The following is a 19,744-nucleotide window of genomic DNA, read 5'->3' as shown; positions in this document are numbered from 1 at the left end:
CGTTCGTCAGAGTTGCAACCCGAATTCATCGTATTGTTTTGCTACAATGTTTTTTTTGCTACCACGCATCATCAGCTTCGTTTTTTGCTCCGATCACGTAGTTATTTTTTTGGCTACAACATTTCTTTGTTGCAACCGTTGACGAAATTGTTGCATCGTGGACGAAATTTGTTGCATCGAGAAAAAATTGTTGCATGGAGATCTAACGGCGCGGCCCGCATACAACTGGCGGATCGGGCGGCCCGCGCGCGGCCTGCCGAATCTGGCTCAGAGCATTGCCCTTTAATTTTCTATACAACATACTATGCTTCCTAATTTTTAAATCTCCATAATTAATTGAGGCTTCAATTTAGACTTTGGTCACCCGATTTTGACCGGGTCAAGAATTTCTCAAAGAGCTATCCTATGTAATTATTTTAATTCTCTCTGCTCCGTAATTTTAAAGCTTTTCATTCTATTGAGGTATTTAATTTTGAATTTAGTTTACGATTTTGATCTGCCAACGATTTTCCAAATCAATCAACAACAACTTGCCTATAAAAACATATCAACCCCTCGCCCACCCATACAAATGTGTCACCATGTGATAATATAGCACCCATATAGTATATGCAACCAACGATAAAAAAATATCTCCACATAAACATGGGTTGATTAGCGGATAACACAAATCACCCCGCGAAAGACTCACCAAATAATTGCATTATAAATAAACGTAAAACACACTCCATCATCTCTCACACTGGTCAAATTAAATACTCCATCAGTTTCAAAATATAAGGGTTATTAGTTATTTGGAAAGTCAAATTTCTTTAATTTTGACCAAGTTGAGAGCCAAAAATATCAACATCCACAATATTAAACAAAAAATATGAAAATTCAATTCATGATGAATCTAATAACACCGATTTGATACTATGAATTTTGATACTATAAATTTGATCAAACTTAAAAAGGTTTATCTTTTAAAAAAATAATACACCATATATTATGAAATGGAGTGGGTAAAGAAATTTAAAAATCCTAACAAATTCTACGGCGCAACAAAGCGCAAGCTTTCTTCACTCATGGCTATACCTCTCCAGTTAAATTGCACTTTGCACACATCCACACAAAATCTGGTGCAAACCCAAAACAAAAGAAAATTCATGAAAGGTAAGCTCTCATTATTGGTAGAACCCATGCTCTGCAATCCGCTCCTATGAACATGTAGTGCATCTAAACACAAACCTATTTGTTTCCTTCCTTTGTACCTATTTATAGCTTCTGTCACTCTTCTCTATCTACATGGCAAAGTGCTTCTGCTCAATGTCTGATATGGCCAGGGTTTGGGTTGCCAACGAAGTAGGCAAGAACCCCTACCAGGGGAGCATTGATGTAGGTAGTCGGTTCAGATTTCCTGTAATCAGCACGCTCGTCCCCATAAGCATCATCCTCCCCTGGCCCGCCAACAATGGCGCCGACCAACGGGTTAGGGTTCGGGCTAGACGAGTCGTAGTAAGGTGTGCCGTCTTTGCACGCCATGCGCTCCGGATGGTCCTTGATCGAAGGCAAAGATGATCCTCGGTGGTGGATCCGCTGAGGATATCTGTCGCCGTACCCGACCATGTACGACATTTTCATCGGATTGTCTCCCAACAGATAATCTATCTGAAAACAAGCAATGCACAAGTGAGCTAGAAAGTTCAGGGTTCAACCAGTCACTGTCCCTGCATCAGACGTTGTATAAGCATCAGTGTGAAAAATGTTATACCTGTTTCTTGGCTTGCAGCCGAAGAGTGTCTGGACCAACTGAAATGTCACCACAGTTGACAGTGTGAGAAGATTTCGTGAGGTACTTGGCGTAGGTCAGGAGCAGGAACGAAATGGAGGTGACATGCTGCATGTTGCTGCCCCCAGGCTTGTAGATCATGCCACCCGGCGTGTACTGGATGTGCGGCGACGACGACTCCGGGATGAGCGTGCAGATGAAGCTGTCTGCGGACTCCTTGTAGGACTGCATGGACAACGCCTCGCCTTCTATGAACTCCTGCAGAGTGCAACCCAAATCAGTCACTCATGTTCTGCTAATTTAGTAGCAGAGGTTGCGTTGACAATGCAGAGGCAGTTTCAGAACCTTGGAAATAAGGACATTGAGGCCGGCATGCTTGTTGTCCCACCCGAACTCGTTGATGCTGTCCTCTGCCCCTAGGGTCTTGCCGTTATTCTGGATGTACTCCCTGAAGGTGTCGTCGCCAGAGGCCCTCCGTAGCCATGCCGCACCCCACAGCAGCTCATCCTGTCAAGAATGCCAGCTTAATCAGTTCTGGAAGTCACATTGTTGTGAATATTGTGATTTTTGGAATATGTGGGAACAGAGCTTCTTTTAGGATGAAACATTTTCTTCTACTAGTTAAGAAATACATGGGCCTATCTGATGATGCAATGTCTTAAGGTGATCAACCTGCATTACAAGGCAATGGAATTCTGCGAGTTCAGGGATAGAAATTTGGACGCTGCTGTTCACAAATTAGCAGTCACTTACGGTACTAAATGCTCTTTTAGCAGTTTGAACTGCCATTGTAGTGATAAATTAGTATAAGCTAATGTATGTTATTTTAGAGAACCTGATGTGATGATGTCTTGTAACCAGAAGTTCAGAGAACTCTGCAAGTGCAGTAGTAGATACTGTCTTCTGTGGGCGTTCTTCTGATGCTAATAAAGCTTAAAGAATATTACTACGGAGTACTATGCAAGGTACCAAAGTAGCAATGCTACAACACAAAGTATTGTAAACCGGCCCTGTTTCTTCAGGTCAGGCAAATGCAACCTGACATATATGTTAAGTTGGTCTTCTGTGCTGTCATTTTTACTGTCAGAAAAACGACTACACCTAATCAGTATGACGATTTGCACCGTTTCTCATGATCAATTGGAGGTCAGGTCGCCATGAAGCTGGAGAAGGAAGATAGGCAAGAGGCTGACCTGGTATCCGTTGAAGTCGCAGTAGAAGGGGCAGCCGCCGGCTCTGAGATCCATGTCGTCGCTGTAGGCGCCCCTGTGCGTGTCGGCGAAGTCGAACGCCTTCTTGGCGCTCTCGAGCAGCAGCTCGGCGTACTCCCTGTCGCCGTCGCGGAACACCATGGACGCCGCGGCCAGCGCCGCCGCCGTCTCCCCGGCCACCTCGGACCCCGGCCGCCCCGCGCTGACGTTGTACACCGTGCGCTCCGTGTCCATGTCCTCGGGCCTCTCCCAGCACTCGTGGTCCTTCCACGGGTCGCCCACCTGCATCATACACAATGCCGGTCACTCTCGCGCGCGTACGGCGGCGTGCTCTGCCGCGGCATGGCATGGGGGGGGGGGGGGGGTGCAATGTGGGCGGTGTGCGCGCGCGCTTGCCTGCATGAAGATGACGCCGGGGTGGGCGAGGGTCTTGAGGAGGTAGTCGGTGCCCCAGCGCACGGCGTCGGCGGCGTGGCGGCGCTCCTCGCGCGGCATGTCGTCGCCGAACTCGAGGACGCTCCAGGCGAGCATGGTGGTGGTGAAGGCCATGGGGAAGCCGAACTTGACGTTGTCGCCGGCGTCGTAGTACCCGCCCTCCAGGTCGACCCCGGCGCCCGCCGCCTGGCCGTCCGACACGCCGGAGTCGCCCCGCCACGCCGCGCGCTGGTCCGCCGGCAGCCGCCCCGACCGCTGCCCCTCGAAGAAGAGGATGCACTTGGCCAGCGCGTCACGGTAGTCGTGCCCGTGCCCGCTCCGCTTCCACGGCCACGGAAACGACGCCGACGCCGACGCCGAGGCGAAGCACAGTGCCACCAGCAGTAGGACGCGCACGCGCAAGTGGTGGACGGGGGCAGAGGCCATTCCGAGCTCACTCACTCACTCACACACACCCTACCGGACACTAGGCTGCTCTGCTAGATAGAGCACGTGAATGGCGATCGATGCATCCTCTCCCGGTATTTGGCGCGTATTTATAGCCCTTCCCCGGCGGTGTAAGCCACTGTGGAGTGACTGACGAAATCTGAGGCGAGGTTTTATCGGAGTAAATTCACGGTGGAAACCGCCGGCGATGAATGCACGCAGCACGCTCATAATTCCCAGAGGAATAAATAGATGGCGCATGTGTGGATCCATGAATGGGTTGAAGATATATACTTGTATAGATAATGCAGCCGACGGAATTTAACGTGGATTGAGAGGGGTTAAAGGACAAGGGGTGAGGGTCACGGGGGTGGTGGTAAGGAGAGGTGAGGCCAAAGTTTTTTTTAGGGTTCTTCATGGACGACACGGGCGGGCAGCAGCTAGCTCGATCGGTCGCAGTGTGGTCACATGCAGCGGTTAAGGAGTGTGGGGCCAGCTCGCCGGTGGAATCCTACATGGAGTCGAGTGGTGGTATTCCGCCTTGTTCGGTTATTCTTCCTCCCAAGCGAATTGGAGAGTATCGAAGGGAATTTTGACTTGTTAGGGATTTAATTTTTTCGATCCCTGTCAAATCCCTTTCACTTCCCTGTCAACCGAACAAGGCCTTATGGTTTTATTGAATGATTTGTTTCATTTTTCATAGGCAGTAGAGTTATCAAAAGTCACAAAAAGTCAAAAATAATTAAATCAGCATACACATGAATAAAAACAGAATGATAGTTTGTCAACGTCGTGTGTATGTAGTGTTGATCGGAACATGTACTCTCCCCAATGCATGGTTCTTAGGGCATTTCCAATGCGTTGGTTGCCTTCGCGTTTATGTATTTTTGGGAGGCTTTGTGGGTGCCCTGTGTCGTTAGACATATCGGCTCTGAGGGACACAAGTATGATGACGCTCGAGCTTGCTTGGCGGTGGCCCTCGGCAGCCACTAACTGGGTTGTATCCCCCACCGTCCACAGGGAGTGGGGTGTTTTTCATAGTGAAGGCGTTGACCAAGACCCGGTGGTTGATGTCGTGCTAGGAATAGAAGACGGTGCCTTCCACTCATCCTACCCGTGAGGGTGGGTGGTTGTGGTGTGAATAGTTATCGGTGTTTAAGGGCATGGATGTCGGGGCGACGGCCCCAGATGACGGTCCATATGGTTGGCTATCCATCCAGCAGACACCATGACGATGATGATGGTTATGTTTCTTGGTCGTTTGGGGAGATAGCCTTTTTCTTTCCGTTCGAGTGATACGGTTCTTAACTGGTTTCCTTGTGGAGATGAATTAATCTTTGGTCGGGTGTGTCCTCTCTCCCTATTTTCTTTCTTTTTGTTCTCTCTCTTTCTTTCCGTTCGAGTGATACGGTTCTTAACTGGTTTCCTTGTGGAGATGAATTAATCTTTGGTCGGGTGTGTCCTCTCTCCCTATTTTCTTTCTTTTTGTTCTCTCTCCGCAGCTATGCCACCATATTGAGATGCAAGTATAATCCCTGAGCCACTTAAATACAACACTCAACAAACATACATTGTTAGGGTGGTTGTCTCCAAATTCTTCCGGAAGAGAGTCAAGAACCAATGAATTGGGATTGACCTGACTTCTATATTAACTACTCCATCCGTCTCATAATGTAAGTGGTTTTTGACACTAGGGCGACGAAGGGAGTAGATAATACACTTAAGTGACATAATATAATAGAGAACTTTTTTTTCCATGCATGTTGAGTGGACCTTTGATGAGGTAGCATGTGTGGTGGGGTGAGATGTGTGAATGAGATCAACTAATGATGGAAAAAAATCTCATGCATGTTGTGATGTGTCTTTGATAAGAATAACATGTGTGTATGTTAAGATAATAAAGTTAGTGGATTACCACTCCCCTAACCTCATGAACCAATAGTCTACACTAATAAAAAAATCATATACCTGATATAGTCATGGTCCAAAAACATGCAATTATGTGACTCAACATTGATTGAGAGCGGTAAAATGTGACCAAGCAAGAAATAACATTTAAGCGACACATGGCGTGGGGTGAAACCGTGCAAGAAACGTCTTGCTCGAAGCAAAAAAAAAAGCGAGGCATGAATCAAGGCAGTGGTGAATCCAAGGGGGTGCTTCAAGAGGCTTGAGCCCCCCCCCCCCCCCCTCCAATAATTAAAAAGCAAAATTTACTAGTATTCATCATAAAAAATATATTATCTAAACTAAAAAACTGAAACTTGATGCTTTTTCTTATTATTGTTAACATTGAGCCCCTCCCCATTTTTTTTCTTTCAAGATTCGCCACTGAATCAAGGCATCATGGATCATGTCGTCGCCATGGGCAGCAATACCCTCCCCTGAACGATGGGCATGGGCATCCTTCGACCGGGCGTTGCTATCCCGCAAGCGCGTTGCAACATTTGATTTCCGACAGACAAAACTTCCCCTTTTTAGCAAATCAGGGAAGAGAGATTTGATGGAAACCAGGTTTCACCTGTTGATTTTTTTGGGAGGGTTAAGTTCACGGAGAAGAAAGAGTAGGAGGGTCCATCGTGGTATGCTACGCTTCTGCACCCATGTGGGCTCATGGACGCAGAAGTGGGTGGGCTCATCTGTCTGGGGCTCCCAACAAGTCGTGCAAGCGAGGTCGTTCATTCCAATGCTCACGTGCGAAATAGCGTTTCTGCTTCCTACCACAACCATAAAAAAGGGTTACTTGCCCCAATTTCACTTCCACTATTGAGTATGTTGCCATGGTAGCAAACATGACTATTTTCTCGTTGTCATTGCAACATTGCTTGACACGCGGCCGGGCGGGACGAATCGTCCATTTTGGTCATCTACTCATGTTGGTCAATTTGGTTTTGTCGTAATGCACGTCGCAGTCCATTACTCTGGTCTTATCTATGAGCCTATTGCTGTCATGATGTGCTTCTATAGCAAGATAGCTACAAATCGCTTTTTGTACCTCGAGTAGATGTCATAGAAGTGAAGATGTTCTTTATCTACAAATGGAAAAGGAGTACGTCCGCGGTCTACAGTTTTGTTTTGTTTTTTTTGCTCGATCCGTCGTTACACTTTTCCCGCTTCCATCCGCTCGTTCTCGCCGGACGATCACGCAAGATCAAGAGCCCACCTCGGACTCCCGCGCCCCCACTCAACCCGCAGCAACGCCGTCGTCGTGCATGCGCATGCCTACGCCCCGAGGCCGCCGCGTAGGACAACGGAGAGATCCTCCGCGATCCGCGTGAGAGCGGCAGCGTGGCCGGAAAGGGGCGAGACACATGCATGCACGTTCCCTCCTCGCCGGCGATAGCGGCGGCGAGCGAATGTATAAATGTGGCGTGTTCGCCGACGAAAGCCGGTCGTTGGGATCATGGAATTCGGCCTGCGCGCGGGTCATCTGATCTGATCTGATCTTCTCCCCGTCTGGACGTCGCCGAGGTGTGCGCGTAAACGGCACGGGGATCGGCGGACTCGGGCCGGATTGGTGGCGACGGCGACCCCGTTCGATCGGGGATGCGGCCATGCAGCAGGACGCGCCAAAACGCGGATCGGGGTCGCTTGCACCATGCATGCACGTACTACGACATGAGTGCATCCACGTCCATATCCTCATATACACACACACATGCTGTTTGGCTTACTGGCCGGCGACTGGCGATGTGTCCCGCTGCTGCGCGCGCGTGCCGCCGCTGCTGCAAAACATTCGCTTTGCTCCCCCGTGCACGTCCCGCTGCTGGCTAGCTGCCACTGCTACGTACCGGGCAAAGGGGGTCACATGCATGGTTTGGATGTGCTGCCAATCTTCTCCGAAACAAAATAAAAAAGAAGGATAGATGTCGATCTTCAGGCTCCCTCTTTTCCACCTCCTCCTTGTACAACAGTTCGGGGTGAGGTGAGGGGACATATCAGCGAAAGATAAAGAGATCAGACATTCAGCATCGATCGATTCGTCCTCGCTCTGTTCCACACATATATATTACTTCATAGACACACTTCTACAGATGTATATTACGTGCCTGTCATGCGCCTGAAACTGGAAGCAGACACGTACGGAGGTTAACCTGAGTCAGTCTTTTTCGCCTGATGGTGTGTGTCAAGATGTTGGTAAATTAGTATGGACGCATGCTTTTTTCTGCCGATTTACCAGTAAAGCTCGGTGCACTGCAGAAAGGCAGGAGGCCGCATTGTTGCCATGGATATGAGAGATAGATCGGTGCACTTTCTCAAGGAAGCACAGAAGAAAAGGGTTGGAGATCGCGACCTGAATTCGTGTGCTCGGTTTTACGGGACATGGTGCGTGGGGACTTCCTTGCACCTAGGGATCGTCTTTGCGTGCGCGGGTCCAAAGCTTAAGATCCTGCCAGAGCACGACAGAAAGAAACAAGCTCCGTGAGCACGCGGGAACTCCTCTTCAGTGGTGGTGAGCCTACAAACTTTTACATTCTTCTTTGTTCATTTTTTTTTTTACATTCTTCTCGGAAAAGGCTTTATTTTTCATACTCCTTCGCTCCATGATAATTGAAGTTTTAGGATTTCCTAAGTCAAACTTCGGATTTATCTATCTCCGCGACGTCCGTCTGGCAGCTCCGCCGCTGTAGTACCCAGTTTGCTGCGGGCAGCACCGGTACAACACTCCACTCTCCCGTCTTCGCAGCCAGGGACGTAACCCTCGGCCCAGACGCCACTGCAGTACGTCTGACAACTCTCGGGTTGTCCCTTGCATTCTATGTGTTTGACACATTGTGTGACTCGGTTTCTTGCACTTTTTTTAGGGAAAGTGATGAATTATGATGCTTCGTCGGACGAAGAGTATGGACTGACGGAGCTTGATGAAATGGTTCACGATGAGTTCTTTGATCCATCGGGTTCGAATGAAGAAGTGAACATAATCATGCTCATGAGCATGCAAGGGGAAATGGGCCTGTAAGGGGGGGGCATATTCTCAACTTTAAGGAATCAAACAAAGGAAGAAGAGTGATCAATCGGAATAGGGTCTCCAAAGCATGGCTACTGCAGAAGGACTACTTTGCGCGAGACCCAACTTTTTCGGATGATCCATGGTTTCGTCACCATTTTCGCAAGCGAATACATTGTTTTTGTGCATTGTTTAGGAAGTAGAGGCTCATGATTACTACTTCAAGCTCACAAGGGATTGTTGCGACCAACTTTCTTTTTGTGCTAAGCAGAAATGCACAACTGCTCTGATGATGCTTGCAACTGGTATTGTCGCAGTTGGTGAGATGGTCCGGATGAGGGAGAGCACATGCGTGTAGACAACTGTCAAGTTTGCCCACGCCGTCGTGTAGGTTTTTGAAGCAGAGTATCTGAGAGAACCAAATGTGCACGACACAAAAAAGTTGTTGACTATTGAAGACGCCAGAGGGTTTCCAGCAATGATCGGGTCAATTGATTCACTAGTAGAAAACAGGGCTATCGTTCGGCCCTGGTCAGCCCATTAGTCCCGGTTCTTGAAGAACCGAGACCAATGGGGGGTATTAGACCCGGTTCGTGAGCCCAGGGGGACGACCGGGGCCTCGTGGGCATTGGTCCCGGTTCGTGTAGAACCATTTGTCCCGGTTCGAGCCACGAACCGGGACCAATGGTCCTCGCTGCTGGCACACAACCATTGGTCCCGGTTCGTGGCATGAACCGGGACAGAAGGGGTGGCTTTAGTCCCGGTTCATGCCACGAACCGGTACAAATAAGTTGCCTATATATACCCATCGCCGCGGCAGAGCACTCTGTTTTTTTGGCCGGCGAGGGGAGGGCATTTTGGTGCTCTAGCTCACCTCCTATGCACATGAGGTGTTCGATGAAATGCCCGAGCCACACTAGTTAAGCTTTCTCCTCTCGAAGCTCGACCTAGGAGCTTCATTTTTCCCGAGATTTGTCTAGATTTAGGGGTCCGTCACGCCCCGTCCCCGTTTTCACCGCCGTTGGTCGCCCGCGCCGATCTCGTCGCCGGCACCACCGTGGTGAGCGTCTTGTTCTTATCTTCTTTATGATACTTGTCTGATTTTCTTACTTTAGATAGATATTTGTCTGATTTTCTTAATTTTGACACACATAATTATATATAATGCACGCAGATGAACCAGCAATGGATGTATGGTGACAGACACACCTCCGAGTACATTAAGGGCGTGCATACTTTTCTCCAAGTGGCTGAGGCAAACAAGCAGAATGGTTTTATGTGTTGTCCATGCAGTAAATGTGGGAATACGAAGTCTTACTCTGACCGGAGAATCCTTCACACCCACCTGCTTTACAAGGGTTTCATGCCACACTATAATGTTTGGACGAGGCACGGAGAAATAGGGGTTATGATTGAAGACGGCGAAGAAGAAGAGGACGATGACAACTATGTGCCCCCTGAATACGGTGATGCTGCAACGAGGAGAGCTGCTGAAGATCAAGAGGAACCAGACGATGTGCCCGATGATGCTGCAACGGGGGAAGCTATTGAAGATCAAGAGAAACCAGACGATGTGCCCGATGATGATCTCCGCCGGGTCATTGTCGATGCAAGGACGCAATGCGAAAGTCAAAAGGAGAAGCTGAAGTTCGATCGCATGTTAGAGGATCATAAAAAAAGTTGTACCCCAATTGTGAAGATGGCAACACAAAGCTGGGTACCGTACTGAAATTGCTGTAGTGGAAGGCAGAGAATGTTGTGCCTGACAAAGGATTTGGGAAGCTACTGAAAATATTGAAGAAGAAACTTCCAAAGGATAATGAATTGCCCGACAGTACGTACGCAGCAAAGAAGGTCGTATGCCCTCTAGGATTGGAGGTGCAGAAGATACATGCATGCCCTAATGACAGCATCCTCTACCGCGGTGCGTACGAGGATTTGAACGCATGCCCGGTATGCGGTGCATTGCGGTATAAGATCAGACGAGATGACCCTGGTGATGTTGACGGCGAGCCCCGCAGGAAGAGAGTTCCTGCGAAGGTGATGTGGTATGATCCTATAATACCACGGTTGAAACGACTGTTCAGAAATAAATGTTGGGGAACGTCGCATGGGAAACAAAAAATTTCCTACGCGCACGAAGACCTATCATGGTGATGTCCATCTACGAGAGGGGATTTCCGATCTACGTACCCTTGTAGATTTCACAGCAGAAGCGTTAGTGAACGCGGTTGATGTAGTGGAACGTCCTCACGTCCCTCGATCCGCCCCGCGATCCGTCCCACGAACCGTCCCGCGATCCGTCCCACGATCTAGTGCCAAACGGACGGCACCTCCGCGTTCAGCACACGTACAACTCGACGATGATCTCGGCCTTCTTGATCTAGCAAGAGAGACGGAGAGGTAGATGAGTTCTCCGGCAGCGTGATGGCACTCCGGAGGTTGGTGGTGATCTAATCTCAGCAGGGCTCTGCCCGAGCTCCGCAGAAACGCGATCTAGAGGTAAAACCGTGGAGGTATGTGGTCGGGCTGCCTTGAAAAGTTATCTCAAATCAGCCCTAATTGCTCCATATATATAGGAGGAGGGAGGGGAGGCTTGCCTTGAGGCTCAAGGAGCCCCAAGGGCTGCGCCACCAAGGGGAGGAGGAGTCCTCCTCCAATCCTAGTCCAACTAGGATTGGAAGGTGGAGTCCTTCTCTCTTTTCCCACCTTTCCTTTTTTTTCTTTCTCTTCTTTTGGTTTTTTCTTTCTCTTGCGCAAGACAGCCTTGGGCTGACCCCGCCTACTTGGTGCGCCACCCCGAAGGTCCTTGGGCCCTCCCGGATGGGTGGTCCCCCCTCCCGGTGAAGATCCGGAACCCATTCGTCATTCCCGATACATTACCAGTAATGCCCGAAAACCTTCCGGTAACCAAATGAAGTCATCCTATATATCAATATTCGTTTCCGTACCATTCCGGAAACCCTCGTGACGTCCGTGATCTCATCCGGGACTCCGAACAACATTCGGTAACCAACCATATAACTCAAATACGCATAAAACAACGTCGAACCTTAAGTGTGCAGACCCTGCGGGTTCGAGAACTATGTAGACATGACCCGGGTGACTCCTCGCTCAATATCCAATAGCGGGACCTGTATGCCCATATTGGATCCTACATATTCTACGAAGATCTTATCGTCTGAACCTCAGTGCCAAGGATTCATATAATCCCGTATGTCATTCCCTTTGTCCTTCGGTATGTTACTTGCCCGAGATTCGATCGTCAGTATCCGCATACCTATTTCAATCTCGTTTACCGGCAAGTCTCTTTACTCGTTCCGTAATACAAGATCCCTCAACTTACACTAAGTCACATTGCTTGCAAGGCTTGTGTGTGATGTTGTATTAACGAGTGGGCCCCGAGATACCTCTCCGTCACACGGAGTGACAAATCCCAGTCTCGATCCATACTAACTCAACGAACACCTTCGGAGATACCTGTAGAGCATCTTTATAGTCACCCAGTTACGTTGCGACGTTTGATACACACAAGGCATTCCTCCGGTGTCAGTGAGTTATATGATCTCATGGTCATAGGAACAAATACTTGACACGCAGAAAATTGTAGCAACAAAATGACACGATCAACATGCTACGTCTATTAGTTTGGGTCTAGTCCATCACATGATTCTCCTAATGATGTGATCCCGTTATCAAGTGACAACACTTGCCTATGGTCAGGAAACCTTGACCATCTCTGATCAACGAGCTAGTCAACTAGAGGCTTACTAGGGACAGTGTTTTGTCTATGTATCCACACATGCACTGTGTTTCCAATCAATACAATTATAGCATGGATAATAAACGATTATCATGAACAAAGAAATATAATAATAACTAATTTATTATTGCCTCTAGGGCATATTTCCAACAGTCTCCCACTTGCACTAGAGTCAATAATCTAGTTCACATCACCATGTGATTCCAACGAATCCAACACCCATATAGTCATGGGGTCTTATCACGTCTTGCTCGTGAGAGCGGTTTTAGTCAACGGTTCTGAAACTTTCAGACCCGTGTGTTCTTTACAAATCTTTATGTCATCTTATAGATGCTGCTACTATGTGCTATTTGGAAATACTCCAAATATCTACTCTACTATACGAATCCGTTTCACTACTCATAGTTATTCGGATTAGTGTCAAAGCTTGCATCGACGTAACCCTTTACGGCGAACTCTTTAACCACCTCCATAATCGAGAAAAATTCCTTAGTCCATCAGTTACTAAGGATAAATTTTGACCGCTGCTAGTGATTCAATCATGGATCACTCTCTGTACCTCTCAACAGACTTTGAGTCAAGGCACACATCAGGTGCGGTACCCAGCATGGCATACTTCAGATTCTACGGCCAAGGCATAGAAGACGACCTTCGTCTATTCTCTTTATTCTGCCGGGGTCGGGTTTTGAGTCTTACTCAAATTCAGACCTTACAACACAACCAAGAACTCCTTCTTTGCTGATCTATTTTGAACTCCTTCAAAGATTTGTCAAGGCATGCATCTTGTTGAAACTTCTATCAAGCGTTTCGATCTATCTCCATAGATCTTGATGCTCAACGTTCAAGTAGCTCAATCCAGGAATTCCTTTGAAAAACTCCTTTCAAATAACCTTGTATGCTTTACAAAAATTATATATTACTTCTGATCCACAATATGCCAACCACATATACTTATCAGAAATTCTACAGTGCTCCCACTCACTTCTTTGGAAATACAAGTTTCTCATAAACCTTGTACAAACCCAAAATCTTTGGTCATCTCATCAAAGTGTATATTCCAACTCCGAGATGCTTGCACCAGTCCAATGAAGGATCGCTGGAGCTCGCATACTTGTTAGTATCTTTAGGATCGACAAAACTTCCTGGTTGCATCACATACAATGTTTGCTCAAGGAAATCATCGAGGAAACAATGTTTTGTCTTCCTATGTGCAATATTTCACAAATAATGCAGCAACTACTAACATAATTCCAACAGACTTTTAGCATCGCTATGAGTGAGAAAGTCTCATCATAGTCAATTATTTGATCTTGTCGAAAACATCTTTGCGACAAGTCGAGCTTTTCTTAATAGTGACTTATCACCATCATCGTCCGTCTTCCTTGCAAAGATCCATCTTTACTCAATAGTCTTACTACCATCAAGTAGTTCCTCCAAAGTCTACACTTTGTTTTATATATGGATCCTCTCTCGGATTTCATGGCCTCAAGCCATTTTTCGGAATCCGGGCCCACCATTGCTTCCTCCATAACTCGTAGGTTCACTGTTGCTCAACAACATGACCTCCAAGACAGGGTTATCGTACCACTCTGCAGTAGTACGCGACCTTGTCAACCTACGAGGTTTGTAGTAACTTGATCCGATGCTTGATGATCACCATCATCAGCTTTCACTTCAATTGGTGTAGGCGCCACAGGAACAACTTCCTAGGCCCTGCTACACACTGGTTGAAGTGATGGTTCAATAACCTCATCAAGTTCTACCACCCTCCCACTCAATTCTTTCAAGAGAAACCTTTCCTCGAGAAAGGATCTGTTTTAGAAACAAACACTTTGCTTTCGGATCTGAGATAGGAGATGTACCCAACTGTTTTGGATATCCTATGAAGATGCATTTATCCGCTTTGGGTTCGAGCTTATCAGCCTGAAACTTTTTCACATAAGTGTCGAAGCCCCAAACTTTCAAGAAACGACAGTTTAGATTTCTCTAAACCGCAATCTATACTGTGTCATCTCAACGGAAATACGCGGTGCCCTATTTAAAGTGAATGCGGTTGTCTCTAATGCATAACCCATAAACGATAGTGGTAATTCGATAAGAGACATCATAGCATGCACCATACCAAATAGTGTGTGGCTATGACGTTCAGACACATCATCACACTATGATGTTCCACGTGGCATGAACTGCGAAACAATTTCCACATTGTCTTAACTGCGTACCAAAACTTGTAACTCAGATATTCATTTCTATGATCATATCATAGACAGATTATCCTCTTGTTACGACAAACTTTACTCCGAAACAGAATTGAACTTTTCAATATTTCAGACTTGTGATTCATTAAGTAAATACTCTTGTATCTACTCAAATCATTGAAGTAAGAACATAATGATATCCACTGCGTGCCTCAGCACCCATTGGACTGCATACATCAAAATGTATCACTTCCAACAAGTTACTTATCTTGTTTTCATCTCAATGGAAACAAGGCCTTGCTCATGTGGTATCATTTGCATGTCACTAGTGATTCAAAATCAAGTGAGTATAAAGATCCATCAGCATGGAGCCTCTTCATGCAATTTATACAAACATGACTCAAGGAGCAGTGCCACAAGTAAGTGGTACTATCATCATTACCTCGTATCTTTTGGCACCAATATCATGAACATGTGTAACACTACGATCGAGATTCAATAAACCATTGAAGGTGATTATTCAAGCAAATAGAGTAACCATTATTCTCTTTAAATGAATAATCGTATTGCAATAAACACGATCCAATCATGTTCATGCTTAACACAAGCACCAAATAACAATTATTTAGGTTTAACACCAATCCCGATGGTAGAGGGAGCGTGCGACGTTTGATCATATCAACCTTGGAAACACTTCCAACACATATCGCCACCTCGCCTTTAGCTAGTCTCCGTTTATGCCGTAGCTTTCATTTCGTGTTACTAATCACTTAGCAACCGAACCAGTATCCAATACCCTCATGCTACTAGGAGTACTAGTAAAGTACACATCAACATCATGTATATCAAATATACTTCTTTCGACTTTTGCCAGCCTTCTTATCTACCAAGTATCTAGAGTTGCTCCGCCTCAGTGACCGTTCCCCTCATAACAGAAGCACTTAGTCCCGGGATTGGGTTTAATCTGGGGTCTCTTCATTAGTGCAGCAACTGCTTTGCCGTTTCACGAAGTATCCCTTCTAGCCCTTGCCTTTATCGAAACTTAGTGGTTTTACTAACCATCAACTATTGATGATCCTTCTTGATTTCTACTTTCGCAGTGTCAAACATCGCGAATCGCTCAAGGATCATTGTATTTATCCTTGATATGTTATAGTTCATCACGAAGCTCTCACAGCTTGGTGGCAGTGACTTTGGAGAACCATCACTATCTTATCCGGAAGATCAACTCCCGCTTGATTCAAGCGATTGTCGTACTCAGATAATCTGAGCACACGCTCAACGATTGAGATTTTCTCCTTTACTTCATGGACAAAGAATCTTGTCGGAGGTCTCATACCTCTTAACAAGGGCACAAGCATGAAATCACAATTTCATCTCTTTAGAACATCTCTTATGTTCCGTGACATTTCAAAACGTCTTCGGCGCCTTGCTTCTAAGCCATTAAGTATTTTGCACTAAACTATCGTGTAGTCATCAGAAACGTGTATGTCGGATGTTCACAACATCTACAGACGACGCTCGAGATGCAGCACACCGAGTGGTGCATTAAGGACATAAGCCTTCTACGCAACAACGAGGACAATCCTTGGTTTTACAGACTCAGTCTTCAAAGTTTGCTAGTATCAACTTTCAACTAAATTTTCTCTAGGAACATATAAAAACAGTAGAGCTATAGCGCAAGCTACATCATAATTCGCAAAGACCATTAGACTATGTTCATGACAATTAGTTCAATTAATAATATTACTTAAGAACTCCCACTCAAAAAGTACATCTCTCTAGTCATTTGAGTGGTACATGATCCAAATCCACTATCTCAAGTCCGATCATCACGTGAGTCGAGAATAGTTTCAGTGGTAAGCATCTCTATGCTAATCATATCAACTATACGATTCATGCTCGACCTTTCGGTCTCATGTGTTCCGAGGCCATGTCTGCACATGCTAGGCTCGTCAAGCTTAACCCGAGTGTTCTGCGTGTGCAACTGTTTTGCAGCCGTTGTATGTGAACGTTGAGTCTATCACACCCGATCATCACGTGGTGTCTTGAAACGAAGAACTGTCGCAACGGTGCACAGTCAGGGAGAACACAATTTCGTCTTGAAATTTTAGTGAGAGATCACCTCATAATGCTACCGTCGTTCTAAGCAAGATAAGGTGCATAAAGGATTAACATCACATGCAATTCATAAGTGACATGATATGGCCGTCATCAGGTGCTTCTTGATCTCCATCACCAAAGCACCGGCACGATCTTCTTGTCACCGGCGTTACACCATGATCTCCATCATCATGATCTCCATCGGGGTTGTCGTGCTACTCATGCTATTACTACTAAAGCTATGTCCTAGCAATATAGTAAACACATCTTCTAGCACAAATGTTAGTTTAAAGACAACCCTATGGCTCCTGCCGGTTGCCGTACCATCGACGTGCAAGTCGATATTAACTATTACAACATGATCATCTCATAGATCCAATATATCACATCACATCGTTGGCCATATCACATCACAAGCATGCCCTGCAAAAAAAGTTAGACGTCCTCTAATTGTTGTTGCATGTTTTACGTGGTGACCATGGGTATCTAGTAGGACCGCATCTTACTTACGCAAACACCACAACGGAGATATATGAATTGCTATTTAACCTCATCCAAGGACCTCCTCGGTCAATTCTGATTCAACTAAAGTTGGAGAAACCAACACCCGCCAGTCATCTCTGAGCAATGGAGTTACTCGTAGCGATGAAACCAGTCTCTCGTAAGCGTACGAGTAATGTCGGTCCGAGCCGCTTCGATCCAGCAATACCGCAGAATCAAGAAAAGACAAAGGAGGGCAACAAAACGCACATCACCGCCCACAAATTTTTTTGTGTTCTACTCGAGATTACATCTACGCATGAACCTAGCTCATGATGCCACTGTTGGGGAACGTCGCATGGGAAACAAAAATTTTCCTACGCGCACGAAGACCTATCATGGTGATGTCCATCTACGAGAGGGGATTTCCGATCTACGTACCCTTGTAGATTGCACAGCAGAAGTGTTAGTGAACGCGGTTGATGTAGTGGAACGTCCTCACGTCCCTCGATCCGCCCCGCGAACCGTCCCACGAACCGTCCCGCGATCCGTCCCACGATCTAGTGCCGAACGGACGGCACCTCCGCGTTCAGCACACGTACAGCTCGACGATGATCTCGGCCTTCTTGATCCAGAAAGAGAGACGGATAGGTAGATGAGTTCTCTGGCAGCGTGATGGCGCTCCGGAGGTTGGTGGTGATCTAATGTCAGCAGGGCTCCGCCCGAGCTCCGCAGAAACGCGATCTAGAGGTAAAATCGTGGAGGTATGTGGTCGGGCTGCCTTGAAAAGTTATCTCAAATCAGCCCTAATTGCTCCATATATATAGGAGGAGGGAGGGGAGGCTTGCCTTGAGGCTCAAGGAGCCCCAAGGGCTGCGCCACCAAGGGGAGGAGGAGTCCTCCTCCAATCCTAGTCCAACTAGGATTGGAAGGTGGAGTCCTTCTCTCTTTTCCCACCTTTCCTTTTTTTCTCTTCTTTTGGTTTTTTCTTTCCCTTGCGGAAGACAACCTTGGGCTGACCCCGCCTACTTGGTGTGCCACCCCGAAGGTCCTTGGGCCCTCCCGGGTGGGTGGTCCCCCGTCCCGGTGAAGATCTGGAACCCATTCGTCATTCCCGATACATTACCGGTAATGCCCGAAAACCTTCGGGTAACCAAATGAAGTCATCCTATATATCAATCTTCGTTTCCGGACCATTTCGGAAACCCTCGTGACGTCCTTGATCTCATCCGGGACTCTGAACAACATTCGGTAACCAACCATATAACTCAAATACGCATAAAACAACGTCGAACCTTAAGTGTGCAGACCCTGCGGGTTCGAGAACTATGTAGACATGACCCGAGTGACTCCTCGCTCAATATCCAATAGCGGGACCTAGATGCCCATATTGGATCCTACATATTCTACGAAGATCTTATCGTTTGAACCTCAGTGCCAAGGATTCATATAATCCCGTATGTCATTCCCTTTGTCCTTCGGTATGTTACTTGCCCGAGATTCGATCGTCAGTATCCGTATACCTATTTCAATCTCATTTGCCGGCAAGTCTCTTTACTCGTTCTGTAATACAAGATCCTGCAACTTACACTAAGTAACATTGCTTGCAAGGCTTGTGTATGATGTTGTATTACCGAGTGGGCCCTGAGATACCTCTCCGTCACACGGAGTGAAAAATCCTAGTCTCGATCCATACTAACTCAACGGACACCTTCGGAGATGCCTGTAGAGCATCTTTATAGTCACCCAGTTACGTTGCGACGTTTGATACACACAAAGCATTCCTCCGGTGTCAGTGAGTTATATGATCTCACGGTCATAGGAACAAATACTAGAGGCTTACTAGGGACAGTGTTTTGTCTATGTATCTACACATGCACTATGTTTCCAATCAATACAATTATAGAATGGATAATAAACGATTATCATGAACAAAGAAATATAATAATAACTAATTTATTATTGCCTCTAGGGCATATTTGCAACAATAAAGAGCATGCCAAGTTGATGCGATGGCACGGTGAGGACCGTAAGAAAGACGGGAAGTTGAGAGCACCCGCTGACGGGTCGCAGTGGAGAAAAATCGAGAGAGAGTACTGGACTGAGTTTGCACGTGACCCAAGTAACGTATGGTTTGGTTTAAGCGCGGATGGCATTAATCCTTTCGGGGAGCAGAGCAGCAATCACACCACCTGACCCGTGACTCTATGTATGTATAACCTTCCTCCTTGGATGTGCATGAAACGGAAGTTCATTATGATGCCAGTTCTCATCCAAGGCTCTAAGTAACCCGGCAACGACATTGATGTGTACCTAAGGCCATTAGTTGAAGAACTTTTACAGCTTTGGAATGGAAACGGTGTACGTGCGTGGGGTGAGCACAAACAGGAGGAATTTAACCTGCACGCA

The 19,744-nt window shown here is 46.7% G+C and overlaps 1 protein-coding gene across 1 annotated transcript; it reads right to left on the bottom strand.

The window, feature by feature from the left end:
- Positions 1 to 937: 937 nt before the first annotated feature.
- On the bottom strand, positions 938 to 4,037 carry LOC123397023 (endoglucanase 23-like). The gene is made up of 5 exons (XM_045091740.1): positions 3,379 to 4,037; positions 2,965 to 3,264; positions 2,117 to 2,278; positions 1,754 to 2,029; positions 938 to 1,650 (listed from the first exon to the last, which is right to left on the bottom strand). The coding sequence occupies exons 1-5, from the start codon at positions 3,841 to 3,843 to the stop codon at positions 1,306 to 1,308; spliced, it is 1,548 nt and encodes a 515-aa protein (XP_044947675.1). The 5' UTR covers positions 3,844 to 4,037; the 3' UTR covers positions 938 to 1,305.
- Between the last annotated feature and the right edge of the window lie 15,707 nt (positions 4,038 to 19,744).

This window comes from Hordeum vulgare, chromosome 5H, assembly GCF_904849725.1.
Source record: "Hordeum vulgare subsp. vulgare chromosome 5H, MorexV3_pseudomolecules_assembly, whole genome shotgun sequence".
Lineage (NCBI taxonomy): Eukaryota > Viridiplantae > Streptophyta > Magnoliopsida > Poales > Poaceae > Hordeum > Hordeum vulgare.
This window is presented reverse-complemented; position numbering and strand designations above follow the sequence as displayed.